The sequence below is a fragment of the Nuphar pumila genome, chromosome 8, assembly GCF_984573655.1.
Source record: "Nuphar pumila chromosome 8, dmNupPumi1.hap1.1, whole genome shotgun sequence".
NCBI lineage: Eukaryota > Viridiplantae > Streptophyta > Magnoliopsida > Nymphaeales > Nymphaeaceae > Nuphar > Nuphar pumila.
Genome location: NC_143256.1, coordinates 2,255,962 through 2,281,330, shown reverse-complemented (window position 1 = coordinate 2,281,330; position 25,369 = coordinate 2,255,962). Strand labels below are relative to the sequence as shown.

At 39.1% G+C, this 25,369-nt stretch overlaps 1 protein-coding gene across 1 annotated transcript in view; it reads right to left on the bottom strand.

The window, feature by feature from the left end:
* LOC149829441 (protein transport protein SEC31 homolog B-like) overlaps positions 1 to 25,369 on the bottom strand; it is a 134,782-nt gene that overhangs the window by 91,796 nt on the left and 17,617 nt on the right. Inside the window, exons 4-7 of the mRNA XM_090016188.1 lie at positions 7,454 to 7,550; positions 7,305 to 7,341; positions 7,065 to 7,170; positions 6,917 to 6,974 (exon numbers count right to left, since the gene is read on the bottom strand). Coding sequence (XP_089872314.1) covers positions 6,917 to 6,974; positions 7,065 to 7,170; positions 7,305 to 7,341; positions 7,454 to 7,550 — 298 coding nt within the window. The remainder of the gene's footprint in view (positions 1 to 6,916; positions 6,975 to 7,064; positions 7,171 to 7,304; positions 7,342 to 7,453; positions 7,551 to 25,369) is intronic.

Here is a 25,369-nt window from a genome sequence, read left to right as displayed (position 1 = left end):
GGTGTGTCGACTATGGAGCCGAGTCCGTGTGACATAGCATCCATCTAAGCATACGCACCTCAGCTACACTCATTTTTTAAATATGATGTCTCTTGGCAGCCCAACATTCTGTACCATATAGTAAAGCGGGTCTAATTGTCATCCTATAAAACTTTCTCTTCAAACGCAATGGCATTCTACGATTGCACAATACTCCAGTTGCACTTTTCCATTTCATCCACCCAACCTTTATCCTATGATTTACATCTCCATCAATTTCTCCGTACTTTTGAATGACAGATCACAACTAATTGAAACAGTCATCCACCGGTATTTCTTACTCACCAAGCTTCACTACACTCCCATCACTACTTCGTTGCTTTCTAAACTGACATTCCATATATTTTGTCTTACTCTTACTCAACTTAAAACCTCTTGCTTCTAATGTATGTCTCCATAATACTAACTTAGCATTAACCCCAGCTCTAGACTCATCAATCAAAACAATATCATCAGCAAACAACATACATGACGGCACATTTTCTTGAATTAATCACGTAAGCTCATCCATCACTATAGCAAATAGGAAAGGGCTTAATGCAGATCATTGATGTAACCTAACCGTTATAGGAAAATTGGTTGTCACCCCTCCACAAGTGCGGACATTGGTTACTACTCCTTCGTACATATTTTTAATTATACTAATGTACTAGAGAGAAACACCTTTTTTCATCATTGTCCACCAGAGAACATCCCTAGGTACTCTATCGTATGCCTTCTCCAAATCAATAAAAACCATATGGAAATCTTTGTTTCTCTCTCTATATCCTTAAATAAGTTGTCTAAGAAGATGTATAGCTTCCATAGTTGATCTTACAGGCATAAAACCAAATTGATTCTCCAATATCATGACAACCTTCCTCAACCTATACTCAATCACCCTCTCCCAAAGTTTCAAAGTATGACTCATGAGTTTTATACCATGATAGTTTGTGCAATCTTGTATATCACCCTTATTCTTATATAGAGGCTCCAAAGTACTCTTCCTCCACTCATTAGGCATCTTATTTGTCCGCCAAATCTTGTTAAAAAGATTTGTCAACCATTCTAAACATTTCTCACCCAAGCATTTTCAAGCCTCAATAGGTATACCATCTGGGCCAACTGCCCTTCTTAATTTCATTTTCTTCAAAGCCTCTGCAATTTCTTTCTTTTGAATCTTGCGCATGAAGTCACGATTCATCTCATGAAAAGGAATGGAGAAGTCTCCAAGATACTGAGCATGACTTCCATTAAATAGCTTATCAAAATAATCTTTCCATCTCTCCTTAATCTCCTCATCTTTGACTAAAACCCTTTGCGTTCATCTTTGATACATCTAACCATACCCAGATCCCTCGATTTCCTATCTCTCATCTTTGCAAGCTTATAAATATCCTTCTCACCGTCTTTGGTATCCAACTTGTCATAAACCTCCTTATATACCTTATCCCTCGCGTTTCGAACTACTTTTTTAGCTTCCTTCTTTGCTATCATATATTTCTCCAAATTCTCATTATCATGACTCTTACTTAGATTTCTATAACACTCCCTTTTAACCTTAATAGCTAATTTGACATCCTCGTTCCACCATGATGTATCCTTACCTAGTGGTGCACCGCCTTTAGACTCACCCAATACCTCTTTAGCCACCTTTCTCATGCCACCCGCTATCTTATTCCACATTGATTCTGAATCCTCCTCGAGATACCAATCAGCTTCCTTAACTACCTGCTCTACAAACATTCCTTGTTTAGCTCCTTTCAGTGCCCACCACTTAATTCTAAGATCTATCCTATGTCTATCCCTTTTGCGGCAGTGTCTAATTCTAAGATCTAAAATTAAGACTTTATGTTGTGTAGCTACACTTTCTCTCGATATAACCTTACAATCGATGCAACAACCCCTATCTCTCTTTCTAAGTAGGAAAAAATCTATCTGACTCGTATTAACCCCACTTTTAAATGTTACTAGGTGAGACTCCCTCTTCCTAAACCAAGTGTTTGCTAAGATCATATCATAGGACAAACCAAAATCTAAAATCCTTCCTCCACTTTCGTTTTTTTCTCCTATACCATAGCCTCCATGGATACTCTCATATCCATCCCTACTAATGCCTACATGTCCATTAAGGTGACCGCCGATGAAAAGTTTTTCTCCATAAGATATCCCTTGTACTACTCCATCTAAATCTTCCCAAAATTGATGCTTACTGGAATCATCTAAACCTACTTGAGGTGCATAAACACTAATAATATTAATAATATTCGTACCTAATACTAATTTAATAAGTAAAATCCTATTACCCTTCCTACGGACCTCAACAATATTAGCTATAAACTCACGACTAATAACAATCCCTACTCCATTCTTATTCCTATTCCTATTTATTCCTGTATACCAAATCTTATATCCCCAAGGTTCTAGCACTTTTGCTTTCTCACATACCCATTTGGTCTCTCGTAGACATAAAATATTCATCTTTCTCCTACACATAACATCTACTAGCTATACCAACTTACCAGTTAAAGACCCTATGTTCCAAGTGGCTAACCTAATTTTATGGTCTTGAACTATCTTCTTTACCCCCACCCGTCCAACAAAGTGAGGGAACCCTTGCCTATTTGACACCACACCCGGGTGCTGGTGTAACGCGTCGCTTCTGGGCAACGACCTAGCGATGGTTCGTTAATGGATGGTTTTGTACTGGATCTGGTACTAGGAAGCTAGGACACGCTCGTGCTTGCGCTCAGGCGGGCCGTCTAGTACTTGGTACGGTTGGAACGGGTCTGTTGATTAGACCGTTGCATTATTATATTTTAGAAAAAAAGAAAACAAAGAAAAGAAAAGAATATATTTAACCTTATAAAAAAATCTGGTATTTTTGGTTTGAAATCGTTCAAGCCGTTACAAAGAAAGAAGGAGAACAAGTTAAAATTCATGAAGGAGATAATTTGGTCAAAGCCATTGGTGATTATCAATCCAAAGTAGAGGATTGGGAGAGCAACTATGCAAAATTTCTTGCATTTATGAACAATGTTGACATAAAAATATGTGCCAACATTACTAAGTTTAGAAAGGCCAATGATGCATGGTTATTTATTGAGGGTATGTATACCCAAAAGGTCTTGCAAGGCAATATTTTTTGCAAGAAATGATTAGAACTACCAAGCAAGGAGACATGAATATTCGTGACTTTTTTAGTATTGCATCCCCTCTATGGGATGAGTTGGCACTTTTGGAGCCTAAATGGGTTGCCATTGAAGATGTGAAACTTAGGCGCTAACAAATGAAAAGAGAGCAATTTTTTCAATTCTTGTATGGTCTTTGCCCCAAACATGAGCAAGTGAGATCTTCCCTTCTCCATAGATCTACTTATCTTTCCCTGAAAGATGTGGTTGCCGAAATATGCCAAGAGAAGTCATCTTAGTATGTCTAAAAGATGAGAGAATGAAATATTGGCGGTATCTAAGTCCAGCAACCATGTGAAGTCTTACAAGCCTCCACACTTTGGGTGGCAAAATAACTATAGTAGTAATAATAACAATAGTGGTGGTAATAACTATAGTGGTGGTAATAACTATGTTGGGGTAGAAAAACTATTTGTCACTTTTGTAACGAGCAAGGACACATAAGGCCTAATTGTCCTAAGCTTAATGGTACTTTCAAGTACAAGGTAACTTTCATTGAAGAATTCATACCCAAGAGGGAGGAGACAAGCAAAAGAGGAGGAGACCCTAAAGACATATTTTTTCTTTCTCAACTATTGGAGGCGCTTCAACAAATACTCAAATCAACATCTACATTTGATGCTGCTATTGCTTCTTCTCGTCTAGGTATGTGTTCTTGGATTCTTAATTCGGTAGCCTCTTTTCATATGACCCCTTATGAAAACTCTCTTTCTGATATATGCACCAACCCAAAGTTATCTTTTGTTTCAACCGTCGATGGGACCTCTTTAAAATTTGAAAGCATTGGGACTTTAAATTCAAAAACCTCTCAAAAATTTCTTGTTCCAAAAATAAGAGTTGTCCTTAAACTTAATTTAAATATTTTTTTATTTCTTGAATTTCTGATTATGAATGTGAAATCTCTTTCCCATCAAAAGGTTGCACTGTAAAGAATCTCCAGTCCGAGAAATGGATTGGGCAAGGAACTAAAGAGGAGATCTTTATTACATGAATTTTTGTCTATTCCCTTTAAGACATTTTGTAATTATGTCTAAAAGGATATTGAAATATGTCATAAAAGACTTGGACATCCTAGTTTTGCCAAGATATATCTATTCTCATTTGTGAAAACTTGTAATGAAAAAGATATTACTTATAAAGATTGTATCTTTGAAAAAATGAAATATATCTCCTTTTCTCAAGGAACTTTTATTTTAAAAAGATATTTTGAGTTGGTGCATTTGAATGGATGGGGACCCTCTCCGGTCCCGAAATTATAATGTATCAAATAAATATGGGTAGTATTTGCGCATATCAGCCTCAGGCTCTCAAGTGCACTAGTCCAATCCGTGATGTTGCCAACGCACTTTGACAAACGGAATTGTCCTGCTCTAAAGTGTCTTCTCCTAGCGATCCATAATCTCCACCAGTCACTCCTCCGTAGCCATATCAGGTTGTACCTCGACCGCCTCATAGTGAATAATGTGTATCGTGCTATGTCTGTCTGTCAGTCTGTGGGTGAAAAGTCGTGTTGAACTTTAACGTGATACCTAGGGCCTTCTGCAACTGGCACCAGAATCAAGATGTAAAGTGAGGATCTCGGTCTGACACGATAAAACATAGTACCCCGTGAAGTTTGACAATCTCATCCACACACAAATCTGCTAGGCTCTCCAAACTCTGACTTACCTTGATAGGCGGAAAATGGGCACTCTTCGTAAATCGGTTCACTACCACCTAGATGGCATCGTGCTGACGATGGGTCCTCGGCAAACCCTCGATAAAGTCTATTGATATGTCATCCCACTTCCACTCAGGGATATCCAAAGGCTGAAGAAGTACACTCAGTCTTTGATGCTTGATCTTCACCTATTGGAAAGTAAGACATCGAGACACAAACTCTATGACGTCCTGTTTCATCTTGTTCCACAAATATGTTCTCTGTAGGTCCTTGAACATCTTGGTAGAACCAGGATGGACGGAATACTTCAACCTGTGGGCCTCACTCATCAACTCCTCTCGCAATGCCTTCGGAACCCACCATCTATCCCCAAAGATAATAGTCCCATCATCCATTCCACGATGGAATTGTAAACCTGGCTTCTGGGCACTCACGCATAACCTTTTGAAGTCTGAATTGGCCGACTGAAGCTCCTCAATACAATCAATAATCTCAAATCGTGCCTTCATCCCTATCCAAAGGATGCTTTTGTAATTTGTAATCTCAGGTGTTAAAATGTATCTTAAAACGTATTTATATATATATATATATATACACATCTATGTATATATATATATATGTATACTTTTGTAATTTATCATAATCGTTAAGGGTATTTTAGTCTTTTGTCATATGTAATTAGAACAGTCCACTAAGGATTATTTTGACCAAGGGTAGTTTTGTCTCTAGACATAGAGTCATTGGGAAGCTCCCAACTGCTCCCCTTTGGTCCTCTTTGGTGTATAAATAGGGGTCACTTCCTCCTCTCATTTGTAATATTTTTTAAGCATCCCATCAATACATTGTTTATTTATTTTTTATGTTCTTGTTTGTGTGAACATTGTATCTTGCCCATTAGTGGCTTCTTGTGTGGTTGTGCACTCTCTTCTGCTTACGGAGATTAGGTTGAACTTAAATTCATATGCATGACATTTGAAAGACTTGTTTTGGAAGATATGGTGGCATTTCCAATATGAGAGACATGGGTTAGGATCTCATTTGGAAGGCTAACAAGAGGCAAGACGCTGGTATTGGTGAGGTGAGATTATAGAAAAATCCGGTTATATAATCGGTTGCACCAGTGTCAAGAATCCATTATTGCGAAAGAGACGGCAGCAGTGAAGTTCAAAACAATACTTACCAAATGCACTAATGGACTTGCTTGATTACCTTGATTGATAAAAGTAAAAAATTGTTCAACCTGTTCCTTGGTGAATGATTTCATTACACTACTTACCCCACCAAAAAACAAAAAAAAAACGTATGTTTTAGGAATGCTTGTCTTTGAATTTGTTATTTTTTGTCTTTGGAATAGACCTAAACTTGTGACTCATAGTTGGATATCCCAGCCCCTGACCCATGGACTAAACTCATAACTCACAGCCAGATCTCCCAGCCCTTTTGTGAGTCAGCAGATTGACTCAAGTGAATCAGATGGATATAACCTTCTATTCTTTCACTCATATAAATATAACAAGTACTTTGAAATACCAAAAAAATAAAAAGAATTTATATTAGAAATGGAAAAGGTTAAACAATTACAAAAATAAGACATGACTCTCTGAAATTGTTCAAATTAATTCAAAACTAACACTAGAATGAACATAACGATGAAATATCCATTCTAATATTAGAATGATCTCCGCTACAAATGGCAGGTTTCCCAATAAAGCATTAAATTCATAATAAGTTAATAACAAACTTCCCAAATCAAGACTACAAAAGAATGGTCCCAAATCAGCAGATCCTATGTTGACTTGGTAGATCAACAAGTTGACTGATTGAAAGCCTATTGCCCAATTTGTGGGTTAAACACATCAAGATAGAATTGGTAAGATCCAGTCAAGGCCAACTCAGATGAGTCCCAAGACTTGCCAGATATACCAACTACGAAACAAAATAACTAAAGCATAAACTAAATGCACAATATCCACATGATATAATGCAAACTTGCAGCACAAAAATCCAGGGAACCAGCAAGAAAAGTGAAGTCAATGATGAGGCAAACCTTTCGAGTGCCCAACAAACTCTTTCATTGGTGATATAGTGTTCCTCATGTCCCAAACCTGCATAGGAGATTCACAAGAACTTGTTTTCAATTCTGTGATACAACAGCACACATAAAAACTGACATTAAAACTGCAAAGGCATTGCACCCTTAATGACGAAAATCTATCATCATCAGAAGCAACAATAAGCTGCGTAGCAATATCAGGGTTCCACTGCAAAACGGAACAACGCCTTCGAATTGAATCTGAAAAGCTGTTTCACATATTTACAGCATATAAAGTAATCAACATCTCAGTCAGAATGAAGAACTATTCACTCATATGATGCATGTATAATAGAGAAGGTAATAGCCACCTATTCTCATTTTACAGAAATAAGCAGGCTACCTTATCACTGGTTTTTGTCTCTTTAAATCCCAAACAACTGCACAAATACAAAGAAGAAAGAGCCATATAAGGTTGATTAAATATAAGCAAGGCCAAGAAGTTTGATTCAATAATGTCACCTTTCTACAGTCCATTTAAACCATCAGTACCTGTAGTCCCATTATATGAAGTGGATGCTAATATATGTTGCACCTTGTGGTTCCATGACAGAAATGAAACTTCACCTTGGGCACCAGATCCAACACCCTGAGTAAATTAGAGAATTCCCATATCAACCATTTAAACAAACACAGGATAATGTCAGAACTTATATCAACCACTGAAAACAAACAACAATCAGATTATCAGAGTAACTGTCACTTGGTTAGAAACTGGAGCAGCATATTATCCAAAATAGCAAATCATGAATTCCATACTACCACGACCACAATAAAACTTGTTATATTTAAGAAGACACATAAACTTGGAAATCTCTAACAGGCTCACACTATCAATGTCAGAAGCATTGTCTGCAAAACTCCGGCCAAAACATGTCACTTTCAACAAATCTTTAAAAACCAGAAAAACAAAAAAGTCCAGCTTATTTGGAATTCTCGTAAAGAGCTCATTCTTTTGGTCAGAACAGCTAGAAAACAAAGAATACATTTCAAAAAGTATTAAAAAAACTCAAATAGAGATACAATTTTATCATATCTCAGGTTTGAACAATGTCAGGTCTTGGATTTGAGTTCTGTACTTTCTATATTCTAGCTAGCTTTTCAAGAAAAAACAAATCACATATGTTTTTATCTCATTCTATAAAATCAAAACCAAACTAAACCCACATATATTTATTTTCTCAATCATTTATGACATGTTCTCATGTATTTCTTACTCACGTTTTTAAATGCAAAATATTTCAACTACGTATTTATTTTTTAACATTTTTGCAGTTTCACATATTGTTAACTATGTCAGCAGGACATGTCAAGGTTGTTTATGAATGCCATCAAATACTTTACCAAATCTGACCTCATATTTTGCAGAACTTATATATCTTATGAATTCTAATCAACATGCAGGACTTACTGTAACATAGAGAAGATAATTAAATGCCAAGTATCTGGCTGGATCATGTCTTTGTCACCATTTTCTGCTTTTATTTTACGGTATGAAAGTATTCACCGATCAACATATTGGATGAGTGCAAAAGGCAACCGCTCAGCACATAGCCTTCAAAGTACCAAGATCATCTTTCAAAATATAAAAAATTCGGAAAACAACTCAAGATGATACTCAAAATTCATCGTCTTAGACAAGACAAAATGCTTAGAGACTGATCCTGTTAACTTGGATGATAGCTAGATTCCATTCAGTACCATGTTTCACTCAGATCAGGACAAGCCTTTTGAGACTGTCCCCGAGAAAGTGGAATTCATTCTGAATTTCAACACTCTCCAAGCTGCCAACCCAGCTCGTATTTCTTTGTGAATTAGGCATTAAATGCTCACTCAAAATGGTTTACGAATGTAGTACTACCCAAAACCCACCAACATATGAAAAGTATTGGTCAATTGTCCTCTTTCAAGATCACCTTGTGACAATAAAATTATACTCATGATATTATCACAACAACGAATGAGTTGGCCTTGGTTCTGAATGTACATGACACAATGATGCTTAATTTGGCCTCATAAGTGACCTCTTCTCAACAAACTTAGGCATCTGTGACTGTGGGAGTTGGATTTTTCTCGAGTTGAACTGCCACATGCATCTCACTGTGTGCAGAAAATTGTGATGCGGCTCTGAAAGTATCTTCAACAAGATACTAAGATCAATACCTTAATATTCTTGATAACAAATACGTGCACACATGCACAATAAGAACACTTGTGCACAAAAGCACAAATCAATCTCACAAATACACTAAAAGAATAAAACACTTTATTAAATGCTTGGGCTTTGACCCAAAGCCATACTTAATACAAGAATGAGGTCCCATATTTATAGGGCATTAGTGGGCCTTGGAAGGGGCTCCGGACATAGTCGTTGGAGCCCCTCCAACGGTCACATTTAGGGGTCCAATGACTAGTGTGTTGGCCCCTCCCAAGGTAAGTACAATCTTTATCTATTAAAAAGAAAAAGAAAATACAAAAAAGAATTACAAGCGTATTCACGAAAAAAATATGCATAAAAAGACTAAACTACCCCTACGGCTATCAATACAAAAATATATATTTTATATATATAATAAGTAGATACATATACATATATAATATATGTATATGTATTACCTTATATATATAAAATATATATTGGAGTACATGAAATTGATTACATAATTTAACACCCCCCTCAAACTTAGGGCACGATGACCGAGATTTTGCCAAGGAGAAAGTTGAATCGCAGAGTACACAAAGCTTTAGTGAAGAAATCTGCCAACTGATATTCTGATGTGACATATGGAAGGTCAATGATACATTTTAGATACGTCTCACGAACATAGTGACAATCCATCTCTATGTGTTTAGTTCGTTCATGAAAAGTGTGATTTTTAGCAATATAAATCGCACTTTTGTTATCACAGCATAGCTTGGTGGGCTCTTCTATTGTGACCCCCATGTCTTCTAGCAACTGATGGATCCATACAATTTTCATGGTAGTAGTTGGCATGGCACGATATTCGGCTTCAGTTGATGATAGAGACATTTTTTGTTGCTTCTTACATCTCAACGAAATCAGTGAGTCTCCTAAGAACACACAAAAACAAGTGGTGGAGTGACGGTTATTTGAGTCACCTCCCCAATCAGTCACTATAAGCAATTAAATTTAAAACAGAAGAAGAAGACAAAAACTCCCTTATTTAGAGTACCATTTATGTATCTTACGACTCGCAAGATGGCACTCATGTGGATTGATATTGGTGCATGCTGAAACCAGCTTGAAGTATGAACTACATAAGAGATATCTGGTCTGATAATACTCAGATACATCAATGATACTACAAGTTGTCTGTAGGGAGTAGGATCGGAAAGAGGAACACCATCATCAATCTTCATTTTAGCTCCTACTATAGCAAGAGTTTCGCAAACCTTTTCATCCGTAATACCTGACCTCTCAATGATCTCAAAAGCAAGCTTAATTTGAGAAAAGAAATACCCTCTATGAGAGTATGCTACTTCAATACCCAAAAAATAAGTTAGAAAACCCAAATCACACATTTCAAATTTATCTTTCAAAATTGATTTTATTCTCTTAACTCCATTAGAATCACTACCAGTGATGAGCATATCATCCACTTACAACAGCAAGATCACAATCCCTGCATTGGATTTTCTAACAAACAAAGCAGTATCAGTAAAACAAGATGAAAAACCATTTTCTAACATTACAGAATTAAACCTATCATACCAAGCCTTGGGAGCTTGTTTCAAACCATAAAGTGTTTTCCGAAGGCAAAGCACTTTCCCTTTAAGGGCCTCTATTCCAGGTGGGGCATCCATATAAACTCCTTCATTCAGATAGCCATTTAGAAAGGCATTTTAATGTTCATTTGATAGATGTTTCACTTGTTGATTGAAGCAACAGTTATGAGACACCAAACAGTGACCATTCGAGCCACGGAAGCAAAGGTTTCCTCATAGTCAATCCCATATTCTTGACTATACCCCTTTGCAACTAATTGAACCTTATATCTCTCAAGAGATTCATCACTCTTAGTTTTAACCTTAAATACTCATCTACACCCTATTGTTTTCTTACCCTCAGGAAGGTCTTGAAATTCTCACGTCTTGGCTATTTTCAGAGCTCCGAGTTCATTTTCCATCGCAGCTATCCATTCAGAACCTTTTCGTGCTTCCTCAAAGTTTCTAGGTTCTACGTAAGAATGGATGACACTAAGACAGGCTCTATATTTGGGTGAAAAAGAGTCATACGATATGAACCTAGAGGGAGCTTTCCTATGTCTTTCGGTCCTACGTAGGTTCTCCTCACCATGAGGAACAGTCTAACTATCATATTTTTCAAGAGCACTTCAGAAGGTGTTTCTATCTCTATGAACATAGGTGATGGGATCTCTAGATGGTCCCTCATCGATATGTTGATCAGAGGAGGAGAGCAGAGGAATGATTTCCGCAATTTCATTATCACTTGAGTCGTTCTGACTTGACTCATTATCACTAGTATCATCATCTTTGGCTAACAGTTCAAATAGAAAAGAATAGTCTACATTCTCATTATGTGATTCTGGGCTTTCAAAACCACTAAGATTTTTCAAAAAACTCACATTTCTGAAAACATAGAATTTGTCATTTTTAACATCATAACATCAAAAACCTTTTTGGGTTTCTGAATAACCAAGAAAGGCACAAGAAATGGCTTTTGGGGAAAGCTTATCATTTTTATCTGTAAGGACAAAACATTTACATCCAAAAACCCTTAACCCGCTATAATCAGGTTCTTTTTCGTATAACTTTTCAAAGGGAGAAATTTTTTTCAAATTTTTTTATAGAAGTCTATTTATGAAATAGACTAAAGTAAGGGCTGCCTCATCCCAGAGTTTCTTTGGGATGTTTTGCAAAATGAGCAAAGTTCTAGTTGTTTCAATAATATGCCTATGCTTTCGTTCGGCTAACTCATTCTGTTGTGGGGCTTTCGGACAAGATTTTTGATAGAGAATACCATAATTTTCAAGATAACTCTTGAATTCATTTGAAAGGTATTCACCTCCAGAGCCGGATCTAAGAATTTTTAAGCTTTCATTGAATTGATTTAAAATCATCATATGAAACGTTTTAAACGTTGAAAAAACTTCATGTTTATGTTTAAGAAAGTATATCCAACAGAACCTAGTATAATCATCCACGAAAATTACATAATATGAGAATCCTCCTTTAGATATCACAGGAGCGGGACCCCATACATCGGAATGAACGATTTCAAAGGGTTTTGCTGAAAACATGGATCTTTGAGAAAAAGAAAGATTTTTCATCTTCCCAAAAATACATTCATTACATACAAAATTTCCTTTACAAAGATGTTTAATAAAAGGCAAATAAGAGATTTTAACAATGTTGGGATGTCCCATTCTCTTATGCCATACATGAATATCTTTGTTTTGAACAACATTACAAAATTGATTCTTGGGAACTTGGAGACAATCAACGTAGTAGAGGTCTCCTCTCCTAGAGCATTCCCCAATCAATCTCCCAGACCGACGATCCTGAATCCAACATTTATTAGAAGAGAATTTTATATCGCAACCATGGTCCGAGAGTTGAGAGACCGAAAGTAAATTTAAATTTAGTTTTAATATAAGATGAATTTTTGGAATAAAAAAATCTTGTTTTTCAAAATTGCCTATTCCTTTAATTTCAAGAGATGTTCCATCCGCCGTTGAGACAAAAGATGGAAGAGAGTTTTTAGAAAATTCAGAAAGAGAACAAACACTTGAGGTCATATGAAAAGATGCGCTGGAATCTAAAAACCAAGATGTCTTACCGGGAGGTGAGGAGGTAGACATAGCGGCTCTAGAAGTGCCTCCCTTGAGAAGAGGTTGTAAAGCTTCTACGATTTGTTGAAGAGAAAGAGACCCATTTGATGATGATGGTCGTTCCTTCGGTTGAGATAACATAGTCATTGCAAAAAAATTCTTCTCTTTTGGGCAAATAGGCTTAATATGCCCCAGTTCTTTACAAAAATGACAATTTAACTTGCTATAGTCTCTTTTTCCATATCGATCATTTTCTCCTTAACCTTGATTCTTGAAATGAGGAGGTTTGTAGGCCTTCACATTATTCCCCGGTCTTGACACGGCATTCACCCCTTCACAATCTTCTTGAGTAGAAGAGGTAGCAAGAATGCTAAGATTACTCTTACTAATTCTCATACGGGTTTTCTCCCCACTTAATTTAGTGATAACATCTTCAATTGAGGGAGATGTGAAAGCGGAAAGAAGAGAGGACCGAATTTGTTCAAATTCGGATCTAAGTCCATTTAGGAAATTAAAGAAACGATCTTCCTCAAGTTGTTTATGTCTTAATTCAATCCCTTCACCACTCCACTTTGGTTCAAAATAGCAAGCTTGTCCCAAATGAAAAATAACTCGGCAAAGTATTCCCGAATAGTCATCTCATTTTGTTGGAGGGTCAATGCCCTCTTTTGGAGATAATATTTGTGTGAAAAATCTCTTTAAGTATACATTTTTTCAAGATATACCTAAGCTTCGGAAGCTTTTTTGAACTTTATAATGTTGGCATTGATCTTGGTTTCAACGGATGAAAAAATCCAAGACAAGATCTTGAAGTTTTTCATCTCCCATTCGTCATGCTTTCTTGAATAATCTTCAAGAGCCTTTTGTCTTTCTTCCCCTTCAAGGATCTTAATATCCTCCTTTTCAACGATTGTAATTTTTTATTCGGGTTCCGATATCGAACCTTAAACATACCCCCAAAGCCCCTTTCCTTTAATATGGGCTTCCATATTATCGGCCCAAACATGATAATTTGAACGATTAAGTTTAAACCCAAGGGAGAAGTGGGAGTCCTTTTCTCTCATTAGAGATGATAGAAGTTGAAAAATAACACGTACCTCAAAAGATTTTCCAGTCTTTCTTGACAAAAGAGGCTTCTAAAATATTGCTCGAAGAAGATGACCCACTTCAAACTCTAATAGCTTGAAAGCACATTTTTCGAGGCACTTAAAAAATGAAGAAACGCACGATCCTCCTTCAACGAGGCTTTGATACCATGTGAAAGTATCTTCAACAAGATACTAAGATCAAGACCTTAATATTCTTGATAACAAATACGTGCACACATGCATAATAAGAACACTTAGAACACTTGTGCACAAAAGCACAAATCAATCTCGCAAATGCACTAAAAGAATAAAAAGCTTTATTCAATGCTTGGGCTTTGACCCAAAGCCATACTTAATACAAGAATGAGGGCCCATATTTATAGGGCATTAGTGGGCCTTGGAAGGCTCCACACATAGTCGTTGGAGCCCCTCCAACAGTCACAAATGTGATCGTTGGAGGGGTCCAACGACTAGTGTGTTGGCCCCTCCCAAGGTAAGTACAATCTTTATCTAATAAAAAGAAAAAGATTTTAACGAAAAAAAAAAAGAAAATACAAAAAAGAATTACAAGCATATTCACGAAAAAGAATATGCGTAAAAAGACTAAACTACCCCTACAGCTATCAATACAAAAATATATAGTTTATATATATAATAAGTAGATACATATACATATATATAATATATGTATATGTATTACCTTATATATATATATATATAATATATATTGGAGTACATGAAATTGATTACATAATTTAACAGCGGCCTGCTTTAGTTAGGCAATTACAATGCTGCCTCAGACTGAAAAGAGATGCTCGAATAAAATTTTACAATCTCAATGCAACAATTGGTGGCATGACCAGAATCATGAGTCCACCCCTGAGTCCTGACCACTTCCACAGGGATCGTCAAATCAAATCATGTATACCAGAGATTTCTTTTACAGTTCTAGCTTTTAATTCATTCTCAAATTTCAACTTATTTCATGTTATCAAATCTAGTACTTTCATGACTAAGTTGCACTTGCAGACAATGTTGTAATTCCTGTATCATATTGTACAATATGATACGAAGCACAGTTCTGTTAAATTGTACATATTATATATATATATATATATATATATATATATATATATATATACACATATATTTGTATATATATACAATATATAATACATATACATTTATCAATAAATACATATGTTAGAGGGAGAGTCAAACTGGGTTTGACTGCTCCCAACGGCTAGAATTTCTAGTCGTTAGGATCTTGGCTCCCTCTCTTTTTAGCCTCTCTCTTCTCTACCCTCTTGTATATATAGGGGTGTTGTAAAACCCACGTTTTTCAAAAAAAAAAATATTTCGGACCCGGGCCGGGTCGGGTCCGGACCCGACCCGGGCCCGCCTGCGATAGGGTTTCATAACCCGACGCAGGAGAGGTTTTGTTTAAAACAAAACCCCCCTGTGCGCCGCATCCTCCCCACCGCGCCTTCGGCCCGATTGGGAAACCCATCGGGGTTTCCCCTTTTGTCGCCCCTCCCCGAGCTCTTTAAGAGCGTTGCGGGAGGGGAGGATCGATGCCCCACCCCCTTCTCGTTCCCTGCAGGCGACAACCTCGCCGGCAGCCCCGACCGACGCCTCCTCCTTCCCTGCGCACGCCGCCGACCGCCAGCCACCTCGCCTCCTCCTTCCCTGCGCACGCCGCCAGCCACCTCGCCTCCTCTCCTTCCAGGTATGCAGCCTCCACCTTCTCCTCCTCCCCCTCCCATCTCTCTCTGTCACCTCGCCAGGACGCCGGCAGGCGGCGCACGGCCTCTGCCGCGCCCTCCCACCTCCCTCTTTGCCCATTGGAAACCCGACAGGGGGCCTACAGGGCCCCTGTCGTCCCCTTCTCTCTTGTGGGGGTTCGCCGGAGTGCCGGCAGGGGGGCCAATGGCCCCTGCAACATCTCCTCACCCCTGTGGGTGATAGGGAAACCGACGGGAGGTCGGTTGCCCCCTGTCACCCTCGTCCCGAGCTCTCTCTCTGGCAGGGGTTAGCCCCCCTGCCGCCTCTCAATCTCCGGTGGGCAAGGGCAATGCCCCTGCCATTTCCTGTTTTTCCGGCTGGCAGGGGCGATGCCCCTGTCGCCCTTTTGTTTTGCTGGGCTGGCAGGGGCTCACCCCCCTGCCGCTTCTTGGCTTCTGAGAGGGCAGGGGATAGCCCCCCTGCTGCCTCTTGCTTCTCGGCACGCAGGGGGCTTGTCACCCCCTGCGGCTCCGTGGATTTGTCAGGCAGGGGTCGAGGCCCCTGCCATTTGTTGGTTCTGCAGGCAGGGACCGAGGCCCTTGCTGTCCCTTGATTCGTCAGGCAGGGACTGGGGCCCCTGCCATTCTCTATTTTTGTCAGGCAGGGGCCAAGGCCCCTGCCATATCCTGTTCTTCAGGCAAGGGGGCCGAGGCCCCTGCCGTTCTCTGTTCTGCGGGGTAGGGGCCGATACCCCTGCCCTTCATTATTCTGTCTGGCAGGGGCCGAAACCCCTGCCATTCTGAGCTGGCACGCAGGGACCAGTGTCCCTGCCACTTGTTACCTTCGTGAGGCAGGGGCCGAGGCCCCTGTCAGCTGTTTTGTCAGGTAGGGGCCGATGCCCCTGCCATGCGTGACCTTGTTTGGCAGGGGTAGAGGCCCCTGCCCTTCGCTTCCTCGTCAGGCAGGGGCCGAAGCCCCTGCTATTTTATTGTTCTGTCGGAAGGAGCCGAGGGCCCCTGCCGCCTTGCTGTTTTCGGCAGTGGCTCGTCCCTGTCGCCTAAACCTACCCATGTCCTCGTCGCACCACTATTTAGATTAGCTTAATTAAATGTTTCGCACTCTTGCAGATTTACGCAACAGGTCTCGATCGTGCTCTGCGGCTCAACCCTCATATTATCCTCACGCGTAGGCGTACGCAGTTGCACGACATCCCAAGGTAGGGTAAAGTCGCACAAAAGGGCAATTGATGAACGTATTTAAGTTGAAACAATTAAGATGCCCATGCTAGATATGCTTAGATTTATATTGCTTCTGCGTTGCATATTTTCTTGACTGCATATTTATGAGTCGATGTATGATTTTACTCTTTGAGTATTAATTTGCATATTTGCTTATGTGGTTGAAGGTGGTTTCGTACTTTTTGCAATACTTATGCCCTTAATTGCTTGCATATAATGCTTGCCTGTTCGTTCCTATGGATCGATGTACAATTTCATTCTTCGATCATTATTTTGCATAAGTTGATTATGAGATGAGGTGTGGTTTCGTATTTCTTGAAATACATATGCCCTTGTTTGCTTGCATCCATTTTTGCCTGCACGTTTCCTTTGAGTGAGGTACGATTTTGTGTCTCGTGTATTACTTATGACCTTATGTGTTTGTCTGTCTAAGTGGTCAATGTATGGTTTTGGTACCTCGTGTATTACTTATGTGCTTTTCCCTCGATGTGCGGCATCGCAAGCCGAGAGCTGTTTGTCGTCATGTTATAACCTGCATATGTTGACACTTATGGTAAATATGTACCTACATAAATGTAGTCTTGTGCCCATCCTGATTTCACTTGTTTTCAAAACACTAGAAGTTGTGCTTGTGCATTTCAGTTCTCTAAAAACGAGTTTCCTTCTGCGAACCTGGTGCTCTTCAAAATGCATAACTTTTGCAAAGTATGTTTAAGTCTCGCAGGATGGCGAAGTCACGTTTGACCCTCCCAAGTCCACACACTTGGGAGAAATGTTTTATAACCTTGATTCAAGTTGCGGCTCAATTCGAATAACCCCGATTAGGGGCATGAGCATATGAATGAGTGGGGTTCTGTTGAAGGACCCATTCTTTATGTATCAATCTAGTGTCACATGTCGATACCAAGATAAATTTTGAATGTAAGATTGATAGTGTTGTGTCTTGTGTGAATGACTTAATGTGGCATTATAGCTTTTAAGGATTAATCGTGCCAAATGAGCACTCCTATATTCTTTGAATGGTTATGAAGTTGGGTGTTGGGTATTCCGTTTGAGAAACCACAGACCTCCCTTGTTCAATATAGCGTACTTTTAGACATGCACAACATGTTAAGTACTTTGTTGATCGGACGAGAGATCCGAGATGACCTTGCATCATGAAATATGAAAAATGTTGTTGAAGTGAATTCAAAACTTATCTTGCCAGGCTGTGTTGTATTAATTCTTTTGCAGATAATATCTGTTGGGGTTTCTTTTGTGGAACCATATCCGTTTCATCGTAGTCGTACTTATGACATGTACGACCGTACTTTTTGACAAGTATGTCTTCTTACGTTGCGATGATTGGATAAGTAGGTTGTGGCAACCTCGATGAGTGCAAATAACAAAATGTTATGATCACCTAAATAAGTGATGTTTTCGCCTTCACCGGCAAGATACTCGAGTGGGTCGAAAGACTAGAGTATGTAGAATGGGTCTTCAGTTAACTACCTCTGATGTACTCATTCGAATCGCTGACTCCTGTCAGGAGAGAGAACAGGAAGGTACAAAACTTCGATGGACAGGCCATTAATGGCAGTTACGAGCAAAAGACTCGGCTTCCCCAGTCATCGGAGTTAGGGGAATGGGACTACCATAATTATCCTAGGTGGTAGCTCTCCATGTTTGGGATGCATCCATTGTTTATGCTGCTTCGGGGATTTCTCTCTTGGTCACCGACCGTCCCCTTAGGTGCGGACTCAGTCAGCTATCCGGTTATCATAAAATACATAGCATAATAAACCCCCGGATCAGTCTAGGCTGTTTCTAGAGTCGTGCCTTGTGCGTACCCGCTTGGCCAGTTAATATCGAAACATAATTTAAATCTGATCACATAATATGTTCAATCATGCACGTGTGAAAGTTATAGGGTACAACAGGTTCAATACTTATGGAATTGTGTGTGTGTGGTTGATGAAGCATTGTATTTTGCTAGTTAACTTTCTTGTGCAGTGCTTTGCTTGTAATAGTTAGCCGACTTGTGCCAGTAAAATGCTTGTAATAATTTTAACATTGTGTTCATGATAGTTGCTCTGTGAATCTGTTGAAATTAAATTGCTATATAATTGTCTGTCTACTTGACATATTAAATTATTTTGCTTAATTATGTTCAATATTGTCATGTCTGTGCACCTACCAGTTTTTAGTGAAACTGACCCATTTTATGGGCAGGTTTTGGATAGGTAATACAGTCTGCGATGGCACGATGGCGTGATGAGGTCAAGATAGAGCTCTTTCCCTGACGTTTCGCTCCTGAGGACATGTTGGTGAATTTGGTATAAAGTGTGTTTCAAAATTTATCTTTTATTAAACCGTGAATTGATAAAACTGTTTTAGTAAGCTTCTTTTTTGTTTCAACAAACGAATTCTCAGTTATTGAAACTCCGTTTCTAAACCATTTGATTTCAATGGTTGTGCGGGATTTGACAAAAGGAAAGTTTACGCTGTAATGCGCTCAAGGTCCATTGACTTGTGGTTTTAAAAATATCATTTTCCGCTGAAGTATTATTTAAACTCTGATTATTGTATGATTTCAAAGCTTCCTAAACTATTCTAAAAAGTTACAAGTCCTGGATTTTTGGGGCGTTACAGGTGTTCTCCCCTTTGATGTAATATATAGGGGTGTTCTCCCCTTTTATTGGTAAGTCTTTTGGCACACTTTCTTTGTTAAATAGATTATATTTTATTCCTTTTTATGGGTTTGTGAGTGTGTTCTTTTGTGGTTCACTTTGTGAGTCTTGTAAGTGGATTCCTTAAAGGAACACTTTGGTTTGTGAATTGAAGTCTTGTTGTTTCTTTACATGGTATCAGAGCAAGGTTGCTCTTGACTTTTGAAGGTTGTTTGTTGTCTTGTTTTCCGTACTCAAAAGAAAGAAAGGCCTTGGTGAATAGTGAAAGGAGCGGAGGATGGGACATGCCAAGATTATGTCTTCGCTTATTAGTAGGGTTTATGTGAAAAAATATTCAAGTCTTGCCAAATTTAAACATGCTAACAAGGCTTGGGATTATCTTAAGAGAACGTATTCTCTTAAAGATATTGCAAATATATGTTGTTGTTTTCTTTCAGCCCTAGGTTCGATTTCAAAGAGACGAGAGAGAGAGAGAGAGCTCATCGATTCATTAACCCTAATCACCTATTTAAAGAAGTGATTAGGTGTAACACAATTACAAGTAGGCATTGTTAAAATATATGTAATTCATATATATGTATATATATGTATTATCTAAAATACCCGATAGGGGTATTTTAGTCATTTCACAAGTACCCGATAGGGGTACTTGTTTCTTTTCTTTATTTTTTGTAAATTCTTTTTTCTTTTTTTTACTTTTTATTTTTTGTATTTTTGCCCACCTAAAAGGGGCCCACCATGGAGTCGATGGGGCCCCCAACGGTCACATTTGTGACCGTTGGGGGCTCCCAACGACTCCATGGGAGCCCCTAGGTGGCTCTTCTTTTAAGGCCTTAAGGACACTCCTCCTCTCCTTCTTTCTGTGTATAAATAGGGGTGAACCCCTCTTGTATTTTTCACTCTTGAGAGCTCTCTCTCTTTTCAATAAGAGACATTTATATTTTTATGTTGTGTTGTCTCTTGTGGGTTTGGGTGTTAGCCCTTTTGTTTGTTCATTAGTGGATGTTGTAAGTGCTTAATGCACTCTTTGCTTTTCCGCATATTTCATTACAGGCATACGTAATTATGCTTAATTACGTATGACCACCTCAAGACATATGAATATTACTTTTAACACTCCCCCTCAAGCTGGAGCATATATATCTATCATGCTCAGCTTGCTGCAACATCTTGAGAAACCTGCACTTGCGAGAGGCTTGATGAAGATGTCTGCAACTTGGTCTTCAGACGTCACATGACTAGTAGAAATATGCCCCACCTGCACTAAGTCACGTATATAGTGACAATCAACTTCAATGTGTTTTGTTCTCTCATGAAAAACAGGATTGTTAGCTATATGGGTAGCTGCTCGATTATCACACATCATCAACATTGGGGATGGAATCAACACTTGTAGATCTTTTAGAATGGACCTAACCCACATCATTTCAGCAACAGTTTGAGCCATAACTCTATATTCTGATTCAGCACTGGAACAAGCTACCACAGTTTGTTTCTTACTTCTCCAAGTAATTAAGTTTCCTCCGATAAACACGCAGAACCCTGTGGTGAACTTTCTATCATCGATGGCCCCTGCATAGTCTGCATCTGAGTATGCAATTATATCAAGGTTGCAGCCTTGTTCATATAGCAATCCCTTTCCAGGAGAGGATTTCAAATACCTGAGAATCATCATAGCAGCCTGTCAATGCACTCGAGTAGGTTTATCCATGAATTCGCTTATCTTACTCACTGCTAAGGAGATATCTGGCTGTGTTACAGTGACATATAAAAGTTTGCCAACCAGGGATCTAAAACTTCCACTGTCAATAGGTTCTACTTTTTCATCATACATATGCAGTTTAGGATCCATTGGTATATTGGCTGGTTTGGCGCCTAACATCCTTGTTTCCTGCAGTAGATCAAGTACATACTTTCTTTGTGATAAGACTAACCCCTCACTGTTTCTGGCCACTTCTATGCCCAAGAAATATCTAAGAGAACCGAGATCATTTGTGACAAAATGCTTCTGAAGATGAATCTTTGTGTCTGAGATATCCTTTGCACTACTCCCTGTAAGAATAATATCATCTACATATACAACCATAACCACAATACCAGCGGAGGTTTTCTTGATAAACAAGGAGTGATCTGAAGATGACCTGTTGAAGCCAAATGCAGACATAATTTCAAATAACTTCTGAAACCATGCGCGTGGACTTTGTTTAAGACCGTATATAGCTTTCTTTAGTTTGCACACCTTGCTACACTCCCCCTGAACCTCAAACCCGGGAGGTTGCTTCATGTACACTGTCTCAGATAGATCTCCATATAAGAAGGTGTTTTTCACATCTAACTGACATAAACTCCATCCATAATGGATGGCTACAGATATGACCAACCGAATAGTCCCAAGACGGGCTACTGGAGAAAAGGTCTCAAAAAAGTCAACTCCATATGTTTGAGTATACCCTTTAGCGACCAACCGGGTCTTGTACCTTTCAATTGAGCCATCCGAGTTGTACTTAATGGTGTAGACACACTTACATCCAACGATATCTACATCAGTGGGAGGAACAGCCAAATCCCATGTGTTACATGAGAGCAAGCCATCCATCTCGACCTGCATTGCTTGCTTCCACTTAGGATCTAATAATGCTTGTTGATGATTAAGTGGGACAGAAGTGGCAGATAAAGCAGAGATAAAATTCCTCAAGTGAACCCCAAGTTGTGCCTCAGTAACAAACTTGGAGATAGGATGTAATGTGCATTGCCTTTTTCCTTTTTTAAGAGCAATAGGTCTGTAACAATCAACATCAAACATCGTAATATTTTCGGGAGAACTCACTTCTTAAGAAGGCGATAGTGTAGGTGTTGATTCAGGTGGTGATTTGCGAGTGTACACCAGAGGAGGATCCTGGCACCGAGCAAATGTGGGAGACCAAGAATGAGAGATAGACTTAGAAAATGACTCTAAAGGAAAAGGAGGAATGGGAAGAGGTAGGGTATCACCCTGTTCAACATGCAGCCTGGATGCAGTGGTAGAAAAATAAGGAACAGATTCAAAGAAAGATACATCTACACTAACATACTCTCGTCGAGAGATGGGATCATAGCACCGGTAGCCTTTTTTATTTTTCGGATATCCAAGAAATACACACTTGATAGCTTGGGCAGACAATTTATCACGGTTAGGTCCAAGTTTATGAACAAAGGAAACACATCCAAATACTTTGGGAGAAATCGGGAACAAAGGAGCATTAGGATAGAGAATGTGCAAGGGAATTTGTTCTTCCACAGATGAAGATGGCATACGATTAATGAGATAACAAGCAGTGAGAACAGCGTCCCCCCAGTATGAGGATGGCATATTTGATTGCAACACAAGGGTGCGAGCTACATCTAGAAGATGCCTATGTTTTCTTTCAGCAACGCCATTTTGCTGAGATGTATGGGCACAAGTAGTTTGAGTACGAATGCCACGGCTTCGATAAAATTGTAACAATTCATTGGATTTGAACTCAAGAACATTATCTGTGCAAATAATCTTGACGAGAGACTGAAACTGAGTTTTTATTTCAATAATTAAAGATATAAGAATGGAGGCAACCTCAGACCTTTCTTTTATTAAGAAAACCCATGACAATCTGGAAAAATCATCAATAATAACTAAATAATAACGACACTGAGACCGACTAGGTACTCTACTAGGTCCCCATACATCAACATACAAAATCTCAAACATTGTTTGACTCGATGGACTCTGACGAGAAGGAAAGGAGCTTTTGTGATGTTTGCCCAATTGACAGGCGTCACACTGGAATGAATCAGATGGAGAAATCTGAGGAATAAGTCTACGAAGCTTTGGCAAAGGAACATGACCAAGACGGAGATGCCACTGATAGGTACTGGAAGATGGCTCAGACACAAAATTCATAGATCCAACCGGCTGATGTAGATAATAGACACCACCCTCATCATGGCCTCCACCAATCTGCTTCCCCGTCAGCAAGTCCTGAAAAATGCAACACACAGGATCAAATATCACCCTACAATTATTCTCCTTAGCAATACGACTAATAGATAGTAAGTTCTAAGGAAATGAAGGAGCATGAAGGACATTAGTCAATTGAAGTGTGTGGGATATAGGAATGTTTCCTTGGCCTACAACAGGAGAAGATCTCCCATCAGCAAGTATAACATTGCGAGGTTCTGCAATAGGATGTAGCTTAAAAAATTTATGGGAAATCCCACACAAATGTCTAGAGGCGCCAGAATCAATAATCCATCTACTACCTTGATAACTCAGGCTATCACCTGTAGAGCATGCCACATCAGCAACAGGCATAGGGGCACTCAAACTGGGAAGCCGGTGAGACATCAGTTCATTATACTCTGCACGACTGAGAATAATCGAATCACTGGAGGAGGTAGTGTGGTTATCTGCCTCGAGATTAACAACTTGAGCCTTGGATGCATTCGGTTTAGGTGATGGAATAGGAGGTCGACCAGTCTTATCCCAGCACCTATCTTCAAGATGTCCAATTTTACCACAATATGTACATTGAGGTCTTCCTCTACCTCCAGTACTACGACCTCGACCTCTTCCTCGAAAACTCAAGAAAGTACCTCTTCCACGACTTGAGGTGATTGCTAAGGCAAATGCCTGTGATTCAGAATGAGTTTGAGGAAGAGTGATGGCAAGCCTACTCAGACAATTATAGGACTCTGCAAGAGTAGGAACATCAAAACTCGTTAGCATTTGGACTTTGGCAACCGAGAATTCCGATGACAACCCTGTAAGAAAACGAGCAACCATAGTCTGCTCCTGATGGATCTTATGTTTGGTGCAGCATAAGGGTCTGTGTGCATTTAGCCTCTCAAAAGCATATTTAACTGAGGCATAGTATTGCGCTAAAGTCTGATCTCCTTGTTGCAACTGATAAATCTCTTGCTCAACTTGTAGAATACGACTCACATTAGTTTCATGAGAATATGTATCACGGAGATTATCCCACATTTGTTTAGCTGAAGTATAATAAATCAGTCCATCAGCTATATGTGGTTGTACACTGTTCATTATCCATGACATCACGATGTCATTGTCTTCATCCCAGGTGGCATATTTTTCTATTCTTTCAGTGGGCTCCAATTCCAACAAGACGTGCTTTTTTCGATGGCCGAAAACAAACATTATGAAGGTGCAAGACCACCTCGCATAATTCGAATCATCTAGCTTAACTGAACATCCATATGAAAATGGATTTGCAAAGGCCTTATATTCACCAATGGCCTCTCCCTTTTGATGATTATCTAAAGCACGTGACACAGCCATGTAAAATTTCTTTCACCCGGGGCAACCAAAAAAAATTTAGCCAACCAACTATTTATGTGAAACAATAATCTCCTGCATACTTTGTTTCAGATCAGAATAGTGATCAGATCACTACCACGGCAACCAAAGGTTAAACGACTATCAACTTTGAGATTGAAAACAACTACCATATAATCTTCCAAAGCAAAGATTTGTTCCCAAACATTCAACAGTGATTGATCCCTATTTTTAAATCTGATCGTTGACTGCAATAGTTCAACTGCATCCATTAAAAATAATTCTAAACCCAAGACGATATCAATCTGATCTAACCTTGATCTATAAAAAAAATTGGATCCAGTCGATGTCTTCAGACGCAATCTACAATCAGCAGTTGCAGCGTCTTCAAGCCACAATCAGTTCACGATTTCAACAGCTTCTCCACGATCAACACCAGCACACGATCACGATCGGTAAGTGACCTCCACACCAGCAAAAAAAACACGATCACTGTTTCAGCAGCTTCTCCACGATCAACACCAACACACGATCACGATCGGTAAGTGACCTCCTCACTAGAAA